Source organism: Pelmatolapia mariae, linkage group LG12 (assembly GCF_036321145.2).
Source record: "Pelmatolapia mariae isolate MD_Pm_ZW linkage group LG12, Pm_UMD_F_2, whole genome shotgun sequence".
Lineage (NCBI taxonomy): Eukaryota > Metazoa > Chordata > Actinopteri > Cichliformes > Cichlidae > Pelmatolapia > Pelmatolapia mariae.
Genome location: NC_086237.1, coordinates 30223656 through 30245874, shown reverse-complemented (window position 1 = coordinate 30245874; position 22219 = coordinate 30223656). Strand labels below are relative to the sequence as shown.

The following is a 22219-nucleotide window of genomic DNA, read 5'->3' as shown; positions in this document are numbered from 1 at the left end:
ACACACAGGGTGCAATGGATGTGTGAGGCAGGCCTTTGTTAATAATAATGTTTGCTTGGTGGCCTGCATCCCAGTCCAGGACTCACGACTGTGATGAAAATTATAACCAGCTCCACATTTTTTGTCTTTTTTTGTTTTTTGAATAAAATAGCTGATCTCACATATAAACATGTAAGTGTTGTTTGGGAGGATATATGGCAGAGCAGCTGTTCCTCTTTTTAGAGAGACTGTGGTGTGAAAATACATACAAATATGTTTTGGAGGTGACTTCCTTAAATAAAAGCACTGCTGAGGACACACAGCAGTACCTCTCCAGTTCTCTGTAGTGTTTTTAAGTGTGTGAACATTTTCTCTGTGTGTGGCCCTCCCTCTGCCACTGGGCAGGGATTATTGCTGTGGATAGAGCACTGCTTTCAGATTATACAGATAGCTCCTCTAGAGACTTTCAACATGAATAAAACCCAGATTACTCCCAGGTACATTAATTCCAAGATACAGAGCACAGCAGCGCATAGAACAGACACTTGTGGGCATGTGCACGTACACACTCGCACAATAGTATGATCTGTGATGTCCGATTTATTACATCACTAAGCTTCTTTTGATCTGCTTTTTCAGTCCATTTTTTTTCTGGATGCTTACGCTTACAGAAAGGACTTACTGTGGACTAAAAAGCATTTCATAGAGGACTTTAATATGAGGCTTTTTCTGCATTTTATAAACAAAGCTGTTTCAGCAATTTTGATCATTTCCTTAAATCCATAGCCTTAGTAGTTCACGTGGCCCAAATGCAGAATTTTTCATTTTCCAAATGTTTAAATTTAATAAGCATATCTTAATCTTCTTAGCGTCAACCACATCTACAGAGGTCAAAGGTCCTGTAAGGTCACTGGGGAAATGACGCTACAAGCAGCTGTACCTTCATGAATGCTGGTTTGTGCAGTCGAGGGATTTTATTTAGGCCAGGTAGATGTCTTCAGCTGTGGGCTCTTCAGTCTCATTTATTTAAAGTGACTTTACACGTTAAAGAACTGTGACTGCAGTTCTTGGTGCAGTAGTACAGGGTGCAGTCACAGTTTTAAGTTGGTGATTTGGGTATTGGATTAATGTTTTCTATGAATACTTTCATCTTTTAAACATTTGGTCACCTTTGTTTGCTTTGAATGTTCTTGAAAATTTGACACATTTTTAGATGTACGGCTCAACTGTGAATCTACATAGAAACTAATCAGGGACACTTTGGCGCTTATTTGTTTCATGTGTAAGGAAACCCATTTATCTCAATCAGGGCTGATTCAGCTTTCCAAATGACACATTTCTTTTGGTGACGATGAGCCTGATGAGAACATTTACATTTCTTTCAACTCTTTCTTATCCTTGCTATCTTCTTAATTTCAGCAAGTCTTTCGTTTCTTCTTACCTTTTCTTTCATGAACCTGCAGGTCTATATCCGAGAGGCAGGATGCGGTGCAGGAAATCCTGGAGTCGGACTCGCTGACTCTAAATTCCATTCGATCCCTGCTCTCACGTCTGCCAGACTTGGAGCGAGGCATCTGCAGCATATATCACAAAAAGGTAAAAGAACACAAATAAATAACTTGGATAATGTTTATTATATTTTATCACAATTTTTGTGGCATTGTTATTGATTCCTGTAGGATACGAGAACAGGCGGGTTTAATAAATGGATGATAGTTTAAAAATTAGCATGGTTAAATAATCATCTTTATATTGAACAAGATAACTCGGATCATAATTTTTGCAATAATCCTCCAGCTCTAACAGCAGGGGAACAACATTTGTGAAATAATTCCTCTCGTTGGTTTGCATAGAAATGAAAGGCAAGAAGATTTTCTTCTTCTTTCTTTCACTGACATGTTCTCTCTTTCTCTCTCTCTTTTTATGGCACGCTTGATTAACAGCAGGGAGCAGTCTCCTCTGTGGCACTTACCTGATTGTTTGACACAGTCTCATTTCCCATCTGACCCATTTTTGAAATGTCAGAAGGCTTCATCTTCTCTGTGTGTGTGTGTGTGTGTGTGCGTGTGCGTGTGTTTGCAATGATGAAAAAGACACTTTGTTTCTGAGCTTGATGTCTTGTTTCATGTTCAGCTTTTGGATTCCTTCATCTGTTGCTGAAAGAAAATGATAAAATGTCATTTAACGCACACATACACTCAAACACCCACGCATACACACACGCAGCAGACACACAGAGGGGCCTTAATTGTCATTTTGCCCATCTGTAGATAAATGGGCCTGTGTGTAATGGCTTGTGTCTCCACGGCTCCACTGACATAATGGGAGAGAGGGCATGCCTGTGGCCTCTAGTAGCTGCCTGTTTGGGTCCATAAAAGAGCAACACGGGGGCAGGAGCATTAAAACTGCAGCATGTGATTAATACCATAAACCACTGTCACTGTGACCTCTCATTAACCCGAGGGTCAAGACTTGGTACTATACAGTAACATTGCTAATGGCAATAGAAGGTCAGTATAATCTACATTATCACTGATTGATTACTCATTAATTTTATTTTGTCTGAAATGATTGGCACTTTTATTTTTAAAGACACAACACTGATCTTGAAGAAATATGAGAAGTTATTGATTATAGGCTGCTTTGTTTTCTATACTGTGGATTATCAGTGATTCCCAAGACAGCTGCCGTTTACAGATAATAAAATGTATCATTTGCTTCTTAAGATGCTAAATAGCACCAGCCAAGTCCTGAATCTACATTTCTATTTTTTTTATTGTGTAATACAGCAAATATAGTATGATGCATATTGAAGGGTAGTGTTTTATTTTCTTGATGCTTTGTTGTGAAGACGTGCAGTCGGTGCTGCTTGTAGTGAGTGGTGTTTTCTCACAGCCTTTGGATGTAATATATGGCTATTCTTTAAGCTCGGCTGCTGGCCAGGGCGGATAAGATTTAATGGTGTAATCTCCCTGGCTTACAGAGTAGCCTGATAATACAACACTCTTACAAACATGAATATACAGTACTGTGCAAAAGTCTTGAGTCACAAGTGGTTTCTTTATATTTGCTTCCAAAGAGCCAGGCTGTTTTTTTGATAGTGGTCTTGAGTAATAGGTCCCCAGAGTTTCTGAAGGTCTTTTAAAATTTTACTTTGATCATGGGTTGCTTTTTCACTCACTTTGATTCCAATCCTTAAACCTGACCATTTTATGAAGAATATTTATTTTTTTAGCCACTTAACACTGACCTATGAATTATTCAAAGATAGAAAAAAAGCACCCAACTCCAGTGATAAACCAATATTGCATCTATGCAAAAAAGACAACTTGGCAAAGGGCCAATTTTAAATAGTGTTTTAGGCACTTTGGTATATACTTAGTAATGTTTTTGCTTGTTTGTTTTTTGCACATCTTTCCAGTCTTCTACTCAGGAATTTTACCTCATTAGTAGCAGTCTTTCTCGCCTGGGGCTGGAACTGCAGACTTTGCTACCAGCCATGCGTTCCCAGATCAGCTCAGTGCTACTTCGAAGCCTTCTGTTGGACACTCCAGACCAGCTGATTCCAGCCCAAAGCTTCCTAAAGGTGCTCAATGAAAAGGCAGCCAAGTAAGTATCCGGCAGCACAGGTGTGGAACTGACAGAAGAAGCATAATTTAGATTGCTTTGATGTGTGTTGGGTTATTATATTTTAATTTTAAATGCAAAAAATATATATCTGTTAAAGAGAAAATGAATTCTTTTGGATTTTTTGTTTTTTAATTTTGTAGTGATACATAGATAGATAGTTAAACATATGCATAGTGAAAGGTGCAGTAATAAATAAATAAATCTAACCAGCTGACAGCAGTCTACCCTAAACAATTAATTGACTCAACGGTGCAATCAGAAAAACAACACAGCATCATAAAACTGGGCTGACAAATGTAAGATATGGCACACTGGGAGATGCCTGCTGTCACTCCATAAATGTATGACCAATAGTTGGCATACAGTGTGAGAGGAAAAGGCCTCCTAGTGTCACATGGATAATTCTTTTCCTCAGTTTTCATTATTGAAAGGTCAAGCTGACCACAGGCTCATCTCTTAGAAAATGCAGTGCGATATATTACCAGTAACAGTCACATTTGGACTGTGTATTTGTGCAGGTCAGGGAACAAGACGGAGCTATTCTCAGATCTGTCTGGATTCCCAGTGCTGCAGGAAAGAATGGAGCAAATCCAAACTGTCCTCTGTGAGATTCAAGACCACCGCAAAGACATCCGTCTGATACTAAAGGCCCCCGCGCTCGAATATACGACTGTTTCTGGACAGGAGGTGTGTGTGTGTGTGTGTGTCTTTTGCTGGAAGTGAAAGAAAGGTGGGAGGATTGATGGCCATTTGGGTGGAAGACTCAGCAACAGTGATGGTCTGATGTCTGTGTTTTTGTGTCTGTGCTTGCCAGTTTTAATCAAGAGTGACACATTATTTTCCCTGTCTTCTCTGGTCTTATTTATCAGTTTTCCTCCTCTTTCTCCTCTGCCCTCAGTTTCTGATTGAGGTGAAGAACTCAGTTTCATCCATTGTTCCACCTGAATGGGTCAAAATCAGCAGGTCAGCTCACTCACCTCTGTATTACAAACAACACTTACATGTACTATTTTTTTAGCATTGATTTTAATATTCATTGTGTGATGTCAAAAATCACATCTGACTTATCTAACTTGGATTGCACAATATAAATATTGTTGGGCAATTTTTCTAAAATAAATGCTGTAAAAAAAAAAAAAATCCCATAGCACATTTAAAACTAAAGCGCATTAGACAAAAAAGAAAAAGAGTAAACAAATAACTAAACAGTGATCAGAAAAGATTGAGAAGGAGACCTCAATGATGTTGAGGGAGTATTTGAATGCTGCACGTCGAAGACATATGAAGGTGTGAGACCATCTAAGGCTTTAAACACAAACAGTGACACTATTTAATGGATTCTGTGATGCACAGCAGACCAGTGAAAGTCTGCTAACATCTGAGCCAACTGCTGCACAAGTCTAAATGCAGAAGAGGTGATTGACTAACTCCAGTACATAGTGTATTACAATAGCCCAGTTTAGATGTAACAAAGGCATGCATAACCCTTTCAGAAAGTTTAAGTCTGGAGATTGCTCTGAGCTGGAAGAAACTTACTTGGTATACAAAAATTAGTCATATAATGTTGAATGAATGAACAATATCAACATCACATAAAATAAATTTGGCCCTGTATTCTTACTGGTATATACATTTTTATAAGAACAATCTCCCAAAACACAAGCAGATGAAAAGTTAAAAAGAGATTCTTTGTAGTAACAAACTCTCACAAAGAAGTACCAAGTTTCCCTTAGCTCTACTGAGGAGTTAGCATATTTGAGCTTACTTTTTTTTTTTTAACTTTAGCACTACTGATTAGAGCCAGACTGATGTATTGATGGGCTCATATTATCTGATGGTATATTGGCCAATAAATGAAAATTTGAAAAGTAAAGAAGAGACGGAAAGCACACTTCAACCATGCTATGAGTGTTTGTCGTTGCAAATAACTGCAGCTTCCCTGTTGGCAGTACCCTTTAAAATGCCACAAACAACAATCAGCTGATTCAAACAGGGTATAAACAAAAAATTAAATAATTCAGTTTAACAAATCAGAGCATTCTGTTTATTTTTGTGTCTTTTGTGTCTTGTTTTGGGATTTTTAAATGACCAAATATTAGCATTAACCTTTAAAATCCTGGGTCCTGTTTAAGATCTGTTTGATTTACACTCTGCTGCAATTTTTTCTTGTTTGTTTGTTTTTCGAGCAGCATATGAATAAGAAAAAAACAAACTGTTGCGCTGATTTGCAAAAAGCCCAATTTTAACTAAGAGTAGTGAAAAAATATGAAATGTTTTGTTTTTTGAAAAATTATGCTCAATTTAACACACTTGTGAAACATTCAGCCTCTCTGGGATGCTCTTTGTAACTTACCATTTGCAAATTAACTAAATTAATTTTGAGTTGGTTCACTGGGTGTGTTTGTTTTATTTTGCTCATTAAATAAAATTTCTAGTTTTCATTTGTGACCTTCCCCCAAGTCTTTAAAAAATATTTTGCTGGTGTCACATTCAAAATGAGCATTTATCACTAAATACAAATCAAGTTTCTGAGTTTAAACATTTGATATGTTGTATTTTCAGTATGTATTGGGCAATTCAATTATGAAGACTGCTTTTCAGCATGAACATGGCACGGGAAACCCTGAATCCCTGACCTTTGCCCCCAGAGGCTGAAACATTATGTGGTAGCCAAAGATTCCTAGATTGTCATATTATAAACCTTTGTCATATTGTAGGTAAGTGGTTTACAAAGACCTCTGGTCCTTCAACAGGTTGCAAGATAAATGTGAGGATTTTCAAGGGTCCTGCAGCTGAATGGATTCTTTAGGGTCTGATCAGACAGATGGTATTGGCAAAAATGAAATTTTTGCTGGAATAATAAAGGTCCTTGGTGTTCAAGAAAGGTAGAGTGGTGGACAGATCAATATTATCAATAGTAAACCTATGAATCTCAGCCATCTGCAGGATGCCAATAACGATCAGCAAAGAGCACCTGCAAGGAGCTTAATGGTTATGTTAATGTCATAGTCCTTTACAGAAAGACTGAGGGTCCCTTGAAATTCATCAGAGGGGAGTGGAAGCTTTTGTAAAGGGGAGAACTGTGCTACTGTGAAATCCCAGACTCTAAAGTCACTGGGGCAGAGATGATAACCAGCGAAGAACAGCAAAAATTGGTTAATAGAGGGTGCTGGATGGAGTGGTATCCAATCAAAGAACAGGCGGGGGAATGTAGCCAAGGCACCAATAAGAAGATCAGCACTAGGGCTTCACAATTCAGTGATCAAAAGCTGAGATGTTAAGTGAAGTTACCTCATACTTTTGGGAAAATTTTCTGTGGACTTACAAGACAGACATTTTTGAAAGTTTGTTGCCCTTATATATCTTGTGTTAAAACTAACACAGCATTTTTTAAAAGAATGTTAAACCTGAAGGAGAATATCCAGCCACCAGTTTGTCCCTGATGTGATCCACTTGAGTTATGGACAGAAAGAACACTGATCTGAAACACACAAGCAAGGCCACCTCTGAATGGCTACATTAAAAAACAAAGATTTTGGAGTAGCTTGTCAAAGTCCGGATTTTAATCTAAGATGCTTTGGCATTTTAATTTATTAATTTAAAAGGGACAGCGTATATTAATAAACATATCACTGTAAATATTCCAGAATTAGCCAGAGGCCTGCTTTTCTCCTGTAGTCCCTGGCAAGTCAAAAAACAAACAAAACACCCCATCAGACAAGAACACATAAAATGACAACAATAAAATCCACAGTACAAAGAACAATACAATAAAACAGTGCAGGACAACAAATACATATGAAAGCAAACAGCATCAAATATGACATATTAGCATAAAATGACTGATCACAGATCTGATTTCTCTGTAGCCATCATTTGAGATGTGTGTGATGAAAGATTGTAAATTCTCTTATTACAGCTGGTATATTATTCCAAATCTCACTACCTTTAACTGTTAACACCTGATTGCTACATATTATATGTCTAAGAGGCCTGTAATAGAGGCTCTGGTTACTCTTAATATTGATATTAAGAGTTAAGAATTCTAATATTCAATTTTAACATTAATGAACTCATCCAATGAGGGTAGAGCAAGTCCATGTTGGTTCTTATAAATAGGACAAGCAAATGTATTCATTTATTTATTTTTTTAAATTTCAAACTTAAGCTATTGTATTTTTGAAGTATGAGACGATAATGGGTGGGAGAAAAGCTTTAAGCTGTTTCTGCTGGTTCTAAAGTAGTAATACTTACCATGGACCAATTAGTGCAACAGTATTCTATATGAGAAAAGATCATAGAGTAGAAAAACCTTATAGCTGCATTTACTGGCAGTGATGATCTAATTTGCGTGAAATTGTGTAGGCTGACATTAATGTTTTTAGACCTTAAACAGGCCTTTCCTGCTCAAAAACCCTTCAGTGTGGCTGAATTCAAACAATTCTGCACAGAAAAGTGGGCCAAAATTCCTCCCCAGTGATGCGATATATTACAAACACTTGATTGCAGATCTTGCCTTCAGGGGTGTCACAACCAGTTTTGGGGTAATTACATTTTGCTACTGGGCCAGGTAGGTTTGGATAGCCTTTTTCAATTAATAAATTAAATCATCATTTAAAAATGGCATTTTGTATTTATTTGATGATCTGAAACATGTGTGACAAGTCTGCCAAGAAAACAAACAAAAAAAAGAGACCAAGAAAGGGGCAAGTACTTTTTCTCAGCACTGTCGAGCCTCACTGTAGATTTGTGAAGTTTAGGATTTAGCAGGTGGCCTGCTAACGAATAATATGCGGTAGTATCAAGAGATCTTTCATTACAGTGTTATTACAGGATAAGACACAATACATATTGCAACACAAAATTACATTTATTTTCCATGTTTTTGTATTAAGTTTAATCTGGTCATAACCCAAGTAGATATGCAACAAGTTGTCTCTTTGTTTTAAGGGGGCACAGAATAACATACATGGTGTCCAGCAGTTATCAGCACTTGTGTAAAAGTGGTTTTAAATTAATTTCTTTTTAGTATGCTACACTCCTCTTATATGCTAAAATACAGTAGTTTAATTCTTCACTTCAGTCCATTCTTTGCCTTGCCTTCTGTACTTCACCTTTACCCCTGTCTCCTCTGCAGCACCAAGGCAGTCAGCAGGTATCACTCTCCTTTCCTGGTGGACCGCTACAAGAAGCTGCAGCAGCTCCGAGAGCAGCTGATGCTGGACTGCCAGAGGGAGTGGACCAATTTTCTGGAGTATGACAGACACATGCACGCATACACACACACACACACACACAAATGCATATGCACGCACAAGCCTAACTATAAACTCGGCTGGAAAAAAAATCTGAAAACATGCCAGTCTGTGGTTCAGAGGTATGCCTCCACAGCTCTCAGCCTGCCAGAATTAGTCTGTTTTAGTCAAGTACACCGTCAGTGCTGTCTACTCAGAACACTTCAAAATCTCTTTTTCTCTCTCTCTACAGTCAGTTTGGGGAGCACTACCACACCATGAAAAGGGCTATTAGTCACCTAGCAACCATGGACTGTCTCTTTTCATTGGCTGAGGTGGCTAAACAAGGGGACTATTGCAGGTGATGTCCTCTCACGATGACCATAAATATTGATGCATGTGTTTGACTATGTAAATTGGGTGTGTGCATGTGTTTTTATGTGTGGGATACACTGTATATGTGTGTGGTTCAGGGTCGTGTCGTGTCCTATAGTCTCAGACAGGTTGTGTGTGGGTGTGTGCACCCCGCTCAGCAGTGTGCTCTGCCAGAACTCCAACATCTCTCCCACTCACTCACTCTTTGCCTCACACACACACACACACACACACACACACACACACACAGTCTCACATACACCTTTATGCTGTGCTACAAATTTCTGTGTTTCAGGATTGCTTCTTCTCATATACTGCTACCTCCTGCCCTCTTTCCATTGTATCTGTATGTCCTACTTGTCATTAGTTTCTTTGACTGGAAATGTTACAGTTTGTGTGTTAAAGTGGATATTGTTGGCTTTTTTAACCCATTCAACCAAGAAATCCTCTAATCCAACTTGAAAGAGACTCTATTAACCGAGAAAATGAGAAATAAATTAAGAAAGCACGTCAGACACACTGAAAAAACTAGTGCACTCCCACATTTGTCTGCAGCCTCACATCCATCAGTTCAGAATCCAGGGCTCCAGATTAGGTGATAATGACAGGAATCTCTGCCATGTGTGGTTTGTTATTCTCTTTCCATATGGGACGTAAGGCTCCAACTTGTGACAGCCTCCCATCTTATGCCTGTACCCATCAGAGACCCATCTTTTGTAGCACTGCTAGCATAGTCCTCATCAATATTTTATTTGGTCTGAACATCTTCCTCTTCCGTCAGATTGTGGCGTCCATCTGAGGGCAATCTGTGTTATCCTTTCAGGACCTGTAATAGCAATTCTTTGTTTTTATTCTATGGGTGATGTTGATACAGGCAGTTCTCCTCTACTTTTCCATGTGTGAGCATTTGTTTGGAGGGAACATGCCACATATGTGACATCCATTTTGGAACAACTTGATTGCTCGGATGTCATTCTTGGTAAAGCGCCAGATTCAGACCGTATAGAAGGATGCACTTCACATTGCTGTTGTAGTCTTATACTATGTCTTCTGTTTGAAATGCTTGGATTTCTAGATGGAGCAGAGCACTGCTGAAAGCACCCTGTGTCTTAATTGTGCTATTAACGTTTGTTGAGTGAACATGCCAAGCTCTAAAGAGGTCTTTAAGGTGATTTAGAGTAAAGAATGTGGTTGTCAATGAGTCTGGCAAGCGATTTTCTGTGGAACTGGCTGCCCCAGCAAATTGAGCCAAAAAGCAGACTGTTTGATACAAAAAGAACCCCAAAACGTAATCAGCGGAAATTAACTCTTGCAGCTGGTTGGTGTCAGAGTGCATGTGTAAGAGAGGGACTGCACAAGCTGGACAAATGCAATGTGCACGGGAGATCTGCCAGGAAAAAGTATTTGCTGTCCAGAAATAACATTAGAGAAAAACTGCAATTAGACTATCAACATATAAGCAAAGCAACAGGACTTTTGGAATAAAGTGCTCTGAACTAATGAATGGAAGATGAAGAAAACAAGAATGATAAAGGGTCGTTGTAACATGAGATATGTTTGGCACTGTAGATTGAATGTTATGTTTTGGTTTTGCTTCACTGTCTCAGACTCTGCAGCTTGCAGTCATTGATTCAGCTATGAATTATGCATAATTTCCAAGTGCTTTGAGATAATGAGAGGCCATCTGTCCAAGAGCTGAAGTTGAACAGGAAGTGAACATATCAGTGTTGTAATAACCCTAAGAACACTAATCTACCTCTAGAAGGGAAAAAATGGCTTGATCCACATTGAAGTGTTTTGGGAGGATTTGTCGATGCAAGAAAATGCAAACATCTTCCAGCTGAGGTCAATGAGTGGTGGACAATTATGCAAATAGCCAGCAAGAAGTTATTTGTGCTAAAGGAAAAATTCTAGTTTTTGAGCTCAAAATGTACTCAGTCTTTCAACATAAGAATATCCACATATCACGGATATGTGGATATTTTCTATTGAATAAATGATGAAAAGAAGCAGTTTTACTCTTGGTAAAGCAGATTTTCCCAAGTTTTCCCAAATGATGATCATTTTTGTTTTATTTATAGTTTTTAAAATAAATAATACAGTGAACATAATTAAGTGTTGTATTGATTTCCATTGCAATCCTAGATAGTAGAATATATTTACACAGTAACAATATTCTACTTTTTTTAATTTTATTTTTAATTATACCAATTTGCCTTAAAAAATCTTTGTCAGTACAGCTTAACATTTACTCTGTACATATTTATCTTCACACTCTGTGTGGGTGTGGGTGTGTGTTCACACGCCTAACTGACTGTTCTGTTTTTAGGCCAGAGGTGTGTGACAATAAGCACCAGATTACGATCAGGGATGGCAGGCATCCTGCTATTGATTTACTGATGGGAGAGCACAACCAGTATGTGCCCAACCACACTGAACTACAGGTACACACACACACACACACACACACACACACACACACACACACACACACACACACACACACACACACACACACACACACAGGCTCATTCAGAGAACTTTGAAGAAAAAAAAAAAGCCAAGCCAAAACATACACAGACATTTGCCTGCTCGCTAACGCACTGAGAGCGTGCTGAAACAAAACTGCAAAGGCACACAGACTTTGTCTTACACATGAATACGCACATAGACTTACACGAAACCACACAGATACATGCATACACACACATGCTTCCTAGCTCAGCGCTGGAGTGGGTGTAGGTTAATCTTGTAACAGAAGCACAAGCCAATAGGAAGAGAAGCCAAGCTTTCAGTCCACCCACAGCTTCAGCTGTGCAGGACAGCATGCAAATATCTTTTTCTGTCTCTCTTCTCGTTTGCCTTCTGTCTATGTCACAGCTATTATCCTCTTCTCTCTCCCTCCTTTTAGGGTGATGGCAGGAGAACAATGATAATCACTGGGCCTAATATGGGGGGTAAGAGCTCCTACATTCGCCAGGTAGCTCTTATCTGTGTAATGGCTCAGATGGGCTCATACGTCCCAGCCTCAGCGGCCTGTGTGGGCATCCTGGATGGCATTTACACCAGGTACAAGTACAAGCAAAAACTTGTCTGTGGACATATTTTGTCAACCATGTAGCATCACAGTCATATAAGACACAGTCACTTTGCAGGTGTGTAGTTGGGATCCAAAGGTGAGCCAATTTAAAGGTGGCTGCAATCTGACAACTTGGTACTAAGTAAAGGGAGCTGAAAGTAAAAGTCTTAGTTTTTTCCACATTTTGGGAGTCTGACGTTACAGACAAGTCAATCTACAAAGGCGCAAGAGTATAATATCTAAACTACTGTAGAACTAAAGGAAAACATTAATATGTTACTTTGTGTTTTGAAAAGATTGTCAACAAATAGGAATACTTATTAACTTCTTTAGAGAAATACTGTTATTACAACATTGGGAACATGTCTTTGTTTTATTGAGAGAGTTTAACTTGCACTTTTCACACACTTTTTCACACTCTGCAAATCATCTAATGAGCCTGACTAGAGTCTATGGCAGACAGGCAAATAATATTTCTGAAAATAATTTTCTAACTTTTCAACTTTGTCACAGTCTGATTTTATTGTCTTACTAAAAGACCAAAATAAAAAAGCAGGAGATGAATAAAAGCAATCATTTGATTCAGCTTTGAAGGAAAATGAACACAGCTTGATTTTTTGGGGGGGGGGGTGTTTAAGCAGTATCTCAGTGACATCAGTGGATAGATGTTTGTTTTCCTCCTAAGTGTGTTAAAGATGGAAAAACCATATAGACTGGCACATTAAAGCGGGTTAGTAAATATACATGTGTAATACCAAGTCTGCTATATAAAATCACACAACAAGACTATTACAGGGCGGTGTTTTTTTGAGTGGGTTGTTCTTGCTTTGCCTCTGTTGACAGTGAGATTAGGACAATGATCCTGAAAGCTCTGACTGAGCACAGTTTCACTTCTGAATGCTTTGTTAGTACAATTAAACAAAACAGGTAGAGGTTACTGTGGAGACGACTTGACAGAAAAAATAAAAAATAAATCGAACTGTTACCCTAAAAGCACGTGAGCTACTGTGTGTCACCTTCATTGTCTGTGAAACAGTCAAGTTTATTCATAGGCCAGACAATCACACTTATCCCTTCTAATCCTATTTTTTTCCTCACTGCACAAGAGGAAGTGTGTAAGGGGGGAAAAGATGAACTACAGTTGTATGACAATGCTGGGTCTATTGTTCCATCAGCGGTGTATAGTAGAAACCCTTGGCAATAGGTTTTGTTGGAGACCTTTTTTGTGCTGTGATTATTCTCATTATGAGGAGAGTACCAGTAAGCTCTGCGTCTAATATTTAGTCCTGACTACATGTTTAAATGAAATAGAGGCCAAATCGCAGTCTGCGTTATTCTGCCTGTGCTGCGCTATGTGATTAGACCTAATGGCTTGCAGATGTGTCTAATTGTCTTTTTTGCGGCTTTAAGAATGTTCTTAAGTATTAACCCAGCGGGTGCCAGAGACAGCAAGTGTGCATGTGTCTGGGTGTGTGTGCATGTGCACTCTTAATTATATCCTTGGGAGAAACAGTCTGGGGTTTTTAGGTTTCACATTAGCCTAACAAGGTGATTTTGCCTGGTTATTACATCTGTAAGCGGACAGTTTAGTTATCATTTCCTGGGTTTACAGTTACCACAGTGATGGATTTGGTGAATGGACAAAAGGACCTGAACTGATACACCTGGTGGTTTATGTACAGGTTGCCATTCTGTGAACTAAAAACAAAAAACAAAAAAGATGGCCGTTTGATTAATGCCCTTATTTTTGTTTTTTAGATACCTTGTGCACCATAAATTTTATTAGCCCTCAACTGTAAAAGGCTGATGGCAAGTGCACAACATGGACACCAAAGTTTGTGAATGCAATAACTCTAGAACAAAGCGACAAAGGGCTTTCAAATTGTTGTCATAGGTGTATCAACTAAAAATCTTGGGCGTGTTCGAATCTTAACGACCTCAGGGTCAGGTGAGGTCAAATTTTCTGAAAATCTTACAAATCTGATGACTCAAGAACAAAGTGACATAGAAGTTTCAAACTGATACAATACATGTATTAAGTAGGAGGCACCTCCAGTATATTTTATGTTCTGTGGCAATATTCTGTGATCAACCTAGACTTTGTAACAATTCTACTTTTTTCCATGCGAGCAGCTCTATGAACGAACTTGCATGCATAACATGGTTGTTGGGTCTGTTCCCACAAACCCCGCTAGTTCTAGAGACTTATTCATCATGAAAGAAAACAAGACAGTCGATCGATCGATTACTTGCGCAAGGGAGGCCTCGTTGGTATCTTAGCTCATCACGAATGACCCCAAATCCGGCCTCCTCTCGCTGGCTTTTATTGAGAGACAGTTCACACAAAACACAGCAAAGCAACGCCCACATGGTTCTAAGGCATTATATGTATATGTGTGAACTTCTGTATGTAGGTAAGAATGTGTGTGTGTGTGTGTGTTACCTCCTGCTGACCAAAGGGTCGTAAACTAAGACTGTACAAATTTAAGAAACACAATGGCAACATTCAACAATTAGACCTAACAATGGTCTCTGCACTTTTACAGCAGTAATCATGCTACAGATTTTTTAATCATTACAGTTAATTTTTTAAAACTATATACTGGCTTGCATTTTACTTAAAAAAACAAATGAACAAAACCAATAAAAGCCAATTTTTTTAGAGTTTGAAATAATCGTTATGTCTCGTATACTGGGCCTTTGTGACAAATGTCAGCTCAGTTTCAGGTAAGGAAGTTGCTCTAAAAGTAGTTAGATCAGTCTCAGGTGTTACTGGTGCATAGAGCACAACCGGTATAACATTCTTAAGACCAGTACAATACAAAATATTGGCCAGTTCTTTTTTTTCTTTTAGACCACATAAACAGATTTTCCTAACATTTGTTTATTTGTCTATTTATGAGTCATTATAAAGATAATAAGACGGCGCACTTATTTCACCTACTACTCTTATTACACTCTGCTTTACTGTAAAGTTATTTGTGGCATTTCAAACATTGTTGCCAACTGTGAAGTGCCCTCTGGTGGACAAACTCTGTAACAGCAGCGCTCATAACATGCTTGAAGGGTGTTTCTGCCATCTCTTCTTTACTTTTTAAAATGTAGAATTTATCGGTTGTTAAAAACCTGCCAAAATCTTGACAAACGGCTTATATCTGTTGATATATTGGGTGTGTCGGTGTATCAGTCAAGCTCATGCTATGTTTAATATTAGCATCTACCTCTATAATACATTGTAATGTATATGACAATAAAATAAGGAAAAGTATAATGGGCCCATTTGAAAGGCACAACAAATATTTTTAGGGCTGAAATAGGAAAGCTCTAGTTTTGGGTTACAGATGATGCTTGTTTATGGATAAGACTTTTAAACAAAGGTCAGTTAGCGTCAGCTTTAGAAGAGTGAGCTATACACCAAGCCAGTGGAGGTCTATATATAATAAATTAGTACAGAGCTGTGCATGTGTTTGACCGTGTGTGCCTCTGGTGTTTAGTGAGGTATTTGATCAGGGTTGGAGGTTAATATACTCTCCCTGATTCAAACAATACAACTAAGAGCTAATTAAGGTCCACAGGGAAAGCGCACCCACATTGTATAATCCATCCTCTCCTCACCTCCTATGTAACCTCTGTCGTCCTATCAGTTTCTAATTGGACTACTCGGCCTCTCTGTCAGAGAGTCTAAGTTGCTGAGGAGAATCTGTCTTATAATAAACGCTCAATCAATTCCCACTCCTGTGTCAAGCATAATAGGTGCAGCACTGGGAATTGCTTCATCTTTTGTGTGTGTGAGAGATATTATGCATTTATGAGTGTGAAAGCGAGCCAGGCAAGAGCAGAGCTTGAAAGTTTTACTTGAGTGACATAAGCAGACTTGTGGGTTGGGGATAATGAGATGGTGCGTAGGTGTCTAATGGGATATCCTGTCTGAACTGATCGGGGTGATTGATTATCAATGAGGAGAAAGAGAATAATCTGGATACTGCTTTAAAGCTGTGTGCTGCCTCACAAGAGTCTTGTTTGAATTTTTCTGCCCACTCCACTAAATCTGTGTGTGTTTTTGTTCTTTTGCAGACTTTGGTAGAGTGACTTTAGCAGCCTGGAGTGTGTGTCTGTCTGCGTGTGTGTGCGCGCGCATTTGTTTCCAAGTGGCTGGCAGATGCATGTGTGTGTATTCGTGTATGCAGCTGCTGTGTGTGTTTTTTTGTTGGTTTTTAGTCCTGAAGGTTATAGAGCACATTCATCCATCCCTTCATGGTTGTTATGGAAACAGCAAGAGGAAGCTGAATGTAAAACTGTATTTTGAAAAGACCTTTAATCGACCATGGACTCCTAGCAGTGATTATACCGTGTTTTACACAAGTCTTTCTCACGCTCCCCTCCCTTCTGAAAGCGCAGCTTTTCTGCATTTTTCTTTTTTGGGTCCAGAAATGTGGATATCATCCTCACAAGGCCTCACAAACGGCACCGAGTGTTTTGCTGCCAACCGGTCTCTGTGCAACATCAGCACCTTTGTGGGTGTACACATGTTGATCCTGTGGAAAGATGCTGTATCCTGCATCGACTCATTTGTTCCTATGAGTTTTTAATAGTGCTGCAGTGTCAGAGAGCCCCTGCCATCTTGTAGGCGGTATACAGAGCTGGTTAGGCCTTTTGTTTTCTATAAAACCTGGAAGGTTTAAATCACACAGGATTAAATTCTGCAGAAATCCATGTAGCAGAATAGTAAGGCGAACCCTGAGAATAACCTGAAATAATTTACAAAATATTAAGCGTTAAGATACTTATATCAGGTTTTTTTAAAAATATTTATAAAAACATGTATTGTTAGATATTTTTTTCCTTGCGGGGATCCCATTGGCTTACACAGAGTGGTTGCGTCTTCTGAAGTCCACATATGCAGTTAGTTCTTCAACGATGACACATTTGTCCTTGTAGTTTTGCCCCTGTACACCATCACAGTGGATTTTAAATCAGACAAACAAGGAATGATTGAAGTGTAGATCTTTAGGTTTAATCCAAGGAGATTTAAAAAAAGAAAAAAGTTGCATCAACTGTTTCAGCCGCAAACTGAATTTCATTTTTATACACAGTCCACCTTTTTCAGGGGCTCAAAAGCAATTTAATGATTGATTGACAAGCATTTTGATGGGCACCTGAGGTTTATTCCTTCATTATTCCATGAAAAAATAGATATTTATTGGATTCCAAGTGTTGAACATAAATTTTGCAGCTTTTCAGTGGACTCCTCAATAATTGATGAGCTGATGTTTATTCAAGTGAGGAAGGCAATCCTTTGGGTGAAACACCAATATAAATTTATTAGAGCGATGCAAAAACTGTAAGATTTGCCAAACCTTCTGTCTGGTACATTATAATGAAAAGGGAGGCACACACTGGCCTGAAAGACCACAGAAGATAACTAAAGTGCACGATGACAGACAGACGGATAAAAAAACCCGGCAGCTAACCAAGTGAAGAAGTTGTCAGGTTGGGGTACAATCAAGAGATGCATTCAGGTAATGTAAATACTTGGCAGAATAGACTAGAAAACATCAAATCTTTGATCAAATCAAACTACAATAAACTTATTTCTGAATTATGAGAAAAGCATAAAAAACAGAAATGCATCATGATCCAAAACTGTATCACATCATCTGTCAGGCATGATGGAGTTAATGTTATGGCATGGGCATGTGTGGCTGACAGTAGGTCTGTGTCACTAGTGTTTATATATGATGTGACTGCTGATAAGAAGTAGCAGGATGAATTCTAAAATGCACAGGGCTGTACTTTCTGCTCAGATTCAGGTCCAATGCTACAAAATTGTTGGGGCAGAGCTTCCCAGTGCAAATGATGATGACCCAAAGCATACTGAAAAAGTAACCCAAGAATTTCTCCGGGTAAGAATATGTCAGTGAGGAGTTATCGTGATTAAATGGTTATGTCAGACACACACTTCTGGCTGTGAGAAGCCTCATTCACCCACTATTCAAATCCTCTGTTTTCAAGGGGCAGCCAGTCATCATGCAGTGACAAAAAGATAATCATGTTGTTGCAAAGTGAATCCTTCTAATAAGTTGCATTTAAAATTTAGATGTTTGTCATTTTCAGTGGCAAGGTGGCAGCTCCATGGATCCAACTCTTTTGTGGGTGCAGTCTGTTCCTATCTGTTTTTTGATCAGTCATAGGAAAGGAAGGCTCAAACAAATATGTGAGTCATTTCTTTCCCTGTGCTTTCATTGGTACTGCTGCTAGAATTCAATCACATATCCATGTTCTTGGTTTGTGTTTGTCAGGAAGTATTCAGACATTCTGATAATTTTTTAAAATAACATTAAAAAAAATCAACTACCACATGCATTGCTAGGATTACTGCTGGAATTATTAATACTCCAATTTTGAGAAACATTGCTACAAGGGAACAAAAAAATGGCAGCAAAATTCTCCCCACAGACAGAACAGTCACCCCCTCAGCTTTGTTAAGAAGAAATCGAATAAAATCAGTTTTTGAAATACTGAGTCTGTATAAATAAAACGAGGCTAAAAATGATTTAAGAACAGGTTGAGCAGCTTGCATAAAATGAAGAATATAACACCCTGACCACCTTTAACATCAACTGTTTAACTGTTTACGGATATATTCTGACATGGAAAAGGCTTAGACTATTGTCAGTTACTTGAAAATGTATGTATTTTTTTCCCTTTTAGCAAACTTTTTTTTAAAAAGTTGTATAATAGAAGATTGTAATAGTCATGCAAAATACATTTGGGCTTTTATTTTCTTCCTGGAAAACTACACATGCTGATAATGCTTCACTGCTTCTTTTAAAATATGGGATGATTTTATTTTTTTATTTTTTTGAAAGAAATCTCAATTAAAGACAGATCCACAAGTGTCAGAAAAACACTTGAATCTAGCTCAACATGTTTACTTGAAAGGTGTGAGGTGAAAATAAATGGAGTCTATTTTCAGGATCAGTGTGTTTGGCTAGAAAGGAGGACTCAATCAGACCAGCAGGACACCCAGCTGGTGGAGTGTTGCTGTGTTTCTGTGTTCATCTGTGGACAGAGTGAGTGTGTAAACTGCTTTACCCTATGCATTATACATCTGGTGTAATTTCCTCTGAGTTTTAATCATGCATGCAGATACAACCTTTATTTTAGGGCCTATCTGTTAGTGGATTTTGGGGGGGAAATTAGGATATTGATGTTCTGCCAATTTTTGTTTTAACATAGTTGCGATCAAAAAGTTGTTTCACTCTGCCTAAAAAAAAAAAATAAAAAATAAAAATAAATACCTGAATTAAATTAGGTCAGTCTCCCCTTCAAGGTTTTTTTTCTCTTGCAACTTATTAACTTCTTCAACTTCTACTTCTCACAGATTCACTATTGCTTGGTGAATCGTTTGCAGACAAATTTGTGTCTTCCATGCAAACTACAACTGACCGCAGTAACTTCCTGGTGACCAAAGTAATTGGAAGGACGTTATCGGTACAGCACCATGTGTCTCTGAGCAACCAGTCTTGCAATACAGACTGCACCTCCAGCAATTTAGTTATATGGATATAAGTTATATGGCTTTCTTTGTGGTTAAAATTCCAGTACTTGACTATTTTATTACTGAACACTAATTAGTTGGTGTATTTATCTGTGTCTGTAGTCCTGTACAGACACAGATACTGCTAACCAGGCTTGGTAGTGTTGGCAGATAAACTAGCAGTCCACTCTTTCATCTAAATATGATCAAGTGTGGCTCCAAAAAACCCAATATGTCAGTAGCCAAAACACTCATATTTAGGCTTTCACCTTTTATATAGAGTATTTGTGCATTTCAATAAACTAATTACCAGCTAAGCTTAAAAATAGTGTTTGTCGTAGTATTTTGCTCATCTATGATGCTGCTCTGCTACATGTGCTTCAGACAATAGTGAGAATATTGCAAGTAACATAGTCAGAGTCTGAACAAACTTTTCTATAACTAACACCCGATATACCTCAAGCATCTTTTTAATTCATTATATTCCTTTAAAAAATGGTTTTCATAATGCTGTACATGGGAAAACATATGTGCCAGTATCGAGCTAGCTGTGATAATAATGGACATTTAATTCATCACTTGGGATCTAATAAACTGGCTAATAAAATGCAGCAACATGTCTGCCACACCTCTCATCCACAGGGCGCGCGGTGTAACCATGACAACACAGGTGTTAGATGCTCTTGTTGGAGGTTCATTCATAGACACAGAGCAGAACAGGAAGAGACAGATTTAGTGGTGAGAAACACCGACTGCCAGAGAGATGTGGCATCTGTGATCCAGCTGGAGTCGAGTTTCTATCAGATGAGTCAATGATCTGTCTGTCAGTCTGTGTGAAAGCAAGAGCTCTCAAATTGGCCTTGTAGCTTGTGAAGAATTCAACACGTTGTCATAGCATTTCCAATCAGTACATTTCTATTATTGTGGAAATATAGGTGGTCTTGTTGCACGCTGAGTTCGCGTCACTGATGTATTCTTCAGTCTTTTCTAATAAATTATTGTAATATAACAAGAACATTTTGGTATTGTGATTTCAAATGTTTGTACTTTTTTCTGTCAGGCTTGCTGAAATGACTGGTTTTTGTTTCTAAGTGGTCATATTGGTCATACTGGTCATCTCTTCTCAGGCTGATGGATGCAACCTTTTTCCCCTCTTCAGAAAACAGGAGAAGTGACTGTCACAGAGATATTAAAAAGTGTGTTATTATAGTCTTTAATTTTTTTATAGGTGCAGCAGCCCGTACACTAAATGCTTTTAACAATGCTAAGAGTTGATTATGACTCATTTAAATGTGAGTAATGTTGAAGCAAACCTTACAGTTAGTTTTAATATCTGTGTGGCCATAATGTGTGAATAAATGAGATTAAAGAATTCATTTAAATCCTTTACACCATCAGCCACGTCTTAAAACGGGTTGATTTCTTTCTTCTTCTGTTTAATTTCAGAAAAAGAACCCCCCACTGTTGTTCTCCTGCATTATTCACACCCATCATTTCAATCTCTTGTTCTTTTTTTCAGTGCAGAAATGTTTCTCCTAGAATAAGACTGTGTAGGAGCAGGTTCACTGTGAGAAAAATGGCAGATTCTTTGTTTGTTTGTGGGTGTTTGTGGGATTTCTGGAAGAACAACAGCAGTTTGCAATCCATAATTGTGGATTGCATTAGTGGCATTAGTAGTTTTTTTTGTTTTGTTTTGTTTTTTTTATTGCAACTTCAGTGTGAGTCTTTTGTTTTCTTTTTTTAAACACATCTGTCTTTTAGTATTTAATGCTTTCTTCCATGACCTCAACATATGGTTAAGTCCATAGCTTACCTGAAAAAGACATGTTTTTACAAATTATTTGTTAGCAGGCTGACTCAATAATAATTTTTAAAAAATCATTAACATTTGGAGGCTCACAGTGCTTACTTGGGCATTTCACATCACAAGCTAGTGTACTCCCAGTGCTGGTCCCAAGCCTGGATAAATGGGAGCATTACATCAGGAAGGGGAAAAGTTAGTGCCAGAACAAACATGTGCAGCTATCCACTGTGGTGACCCAATGGGAAATGAGAAAACGGCCAGAAGTTTAAAAAAAAAAAAAAAAAAAAGGTTCACAGTACTCTATGCAGTCCTATGAAAAACTAACATCCCACCTTTAGCTTAAACAGGTAATCACATTCTGTATGGCGTTATCGTTGTCTTAAATTATCGTGGCGTAATTTGGTCCACTCTTTTTTTTTTTTTTTCTTTTTTTTCTTTTTTTACAATGTTGCTTTACTTCATTGAGATCATTCGTTTACACTTAGTGGTTTTAAGGTCCCGCTACAGCATTTCCATTGAACTGAAGTCTGGATTTTGACTGGACCATTGTGGCACCTTTATTCTTTTCTTTTTTGGCC

At 38.2% G+C, this 22219-nt stretch overlaps 1 protein-coding gene across 3 annotated transcripts in view; it reads left to right on the top strand.

The window, feature by feature from the left end:
- msh3 (mutS homolog 3 (E. coli)) overlaps positions 1-22219 on the top strand; it is a 53357-nt gene that overhangs the window by 13757 nt on the left and 17381 nt on the right. For all 3 annotated transcript variants that reach the window (XM_063490078.1, XM_063490080.2, XM_063490077.1), the window contains exons 13-20: positions 1443-1575; positions 3401-3588; positions 4128-4296; positions 4508-4572; positions 8747-8863; positions 9097-9204; positions 11548-11662; positions 12130-12287. In XM_063490078.1, coding sequence (XP_063346148.1) covers positions 1443-1575; positions 3401-3588; positions 4128-4296; positions 4508-4572; positions 8747-8863; positions 9097-9204; positions 11548-11662; positions 12130-12287 — 1053 coding nt within the window. The remainder of the gene's footprint in view (positions 1-1442; positions 1576-3400; positions 3589-4127; positions 4297-4507; positions 4573-8746; positions 8864-9096; positions 9205-11547; positions 11663-12129; positions 12288-22219) is intronic.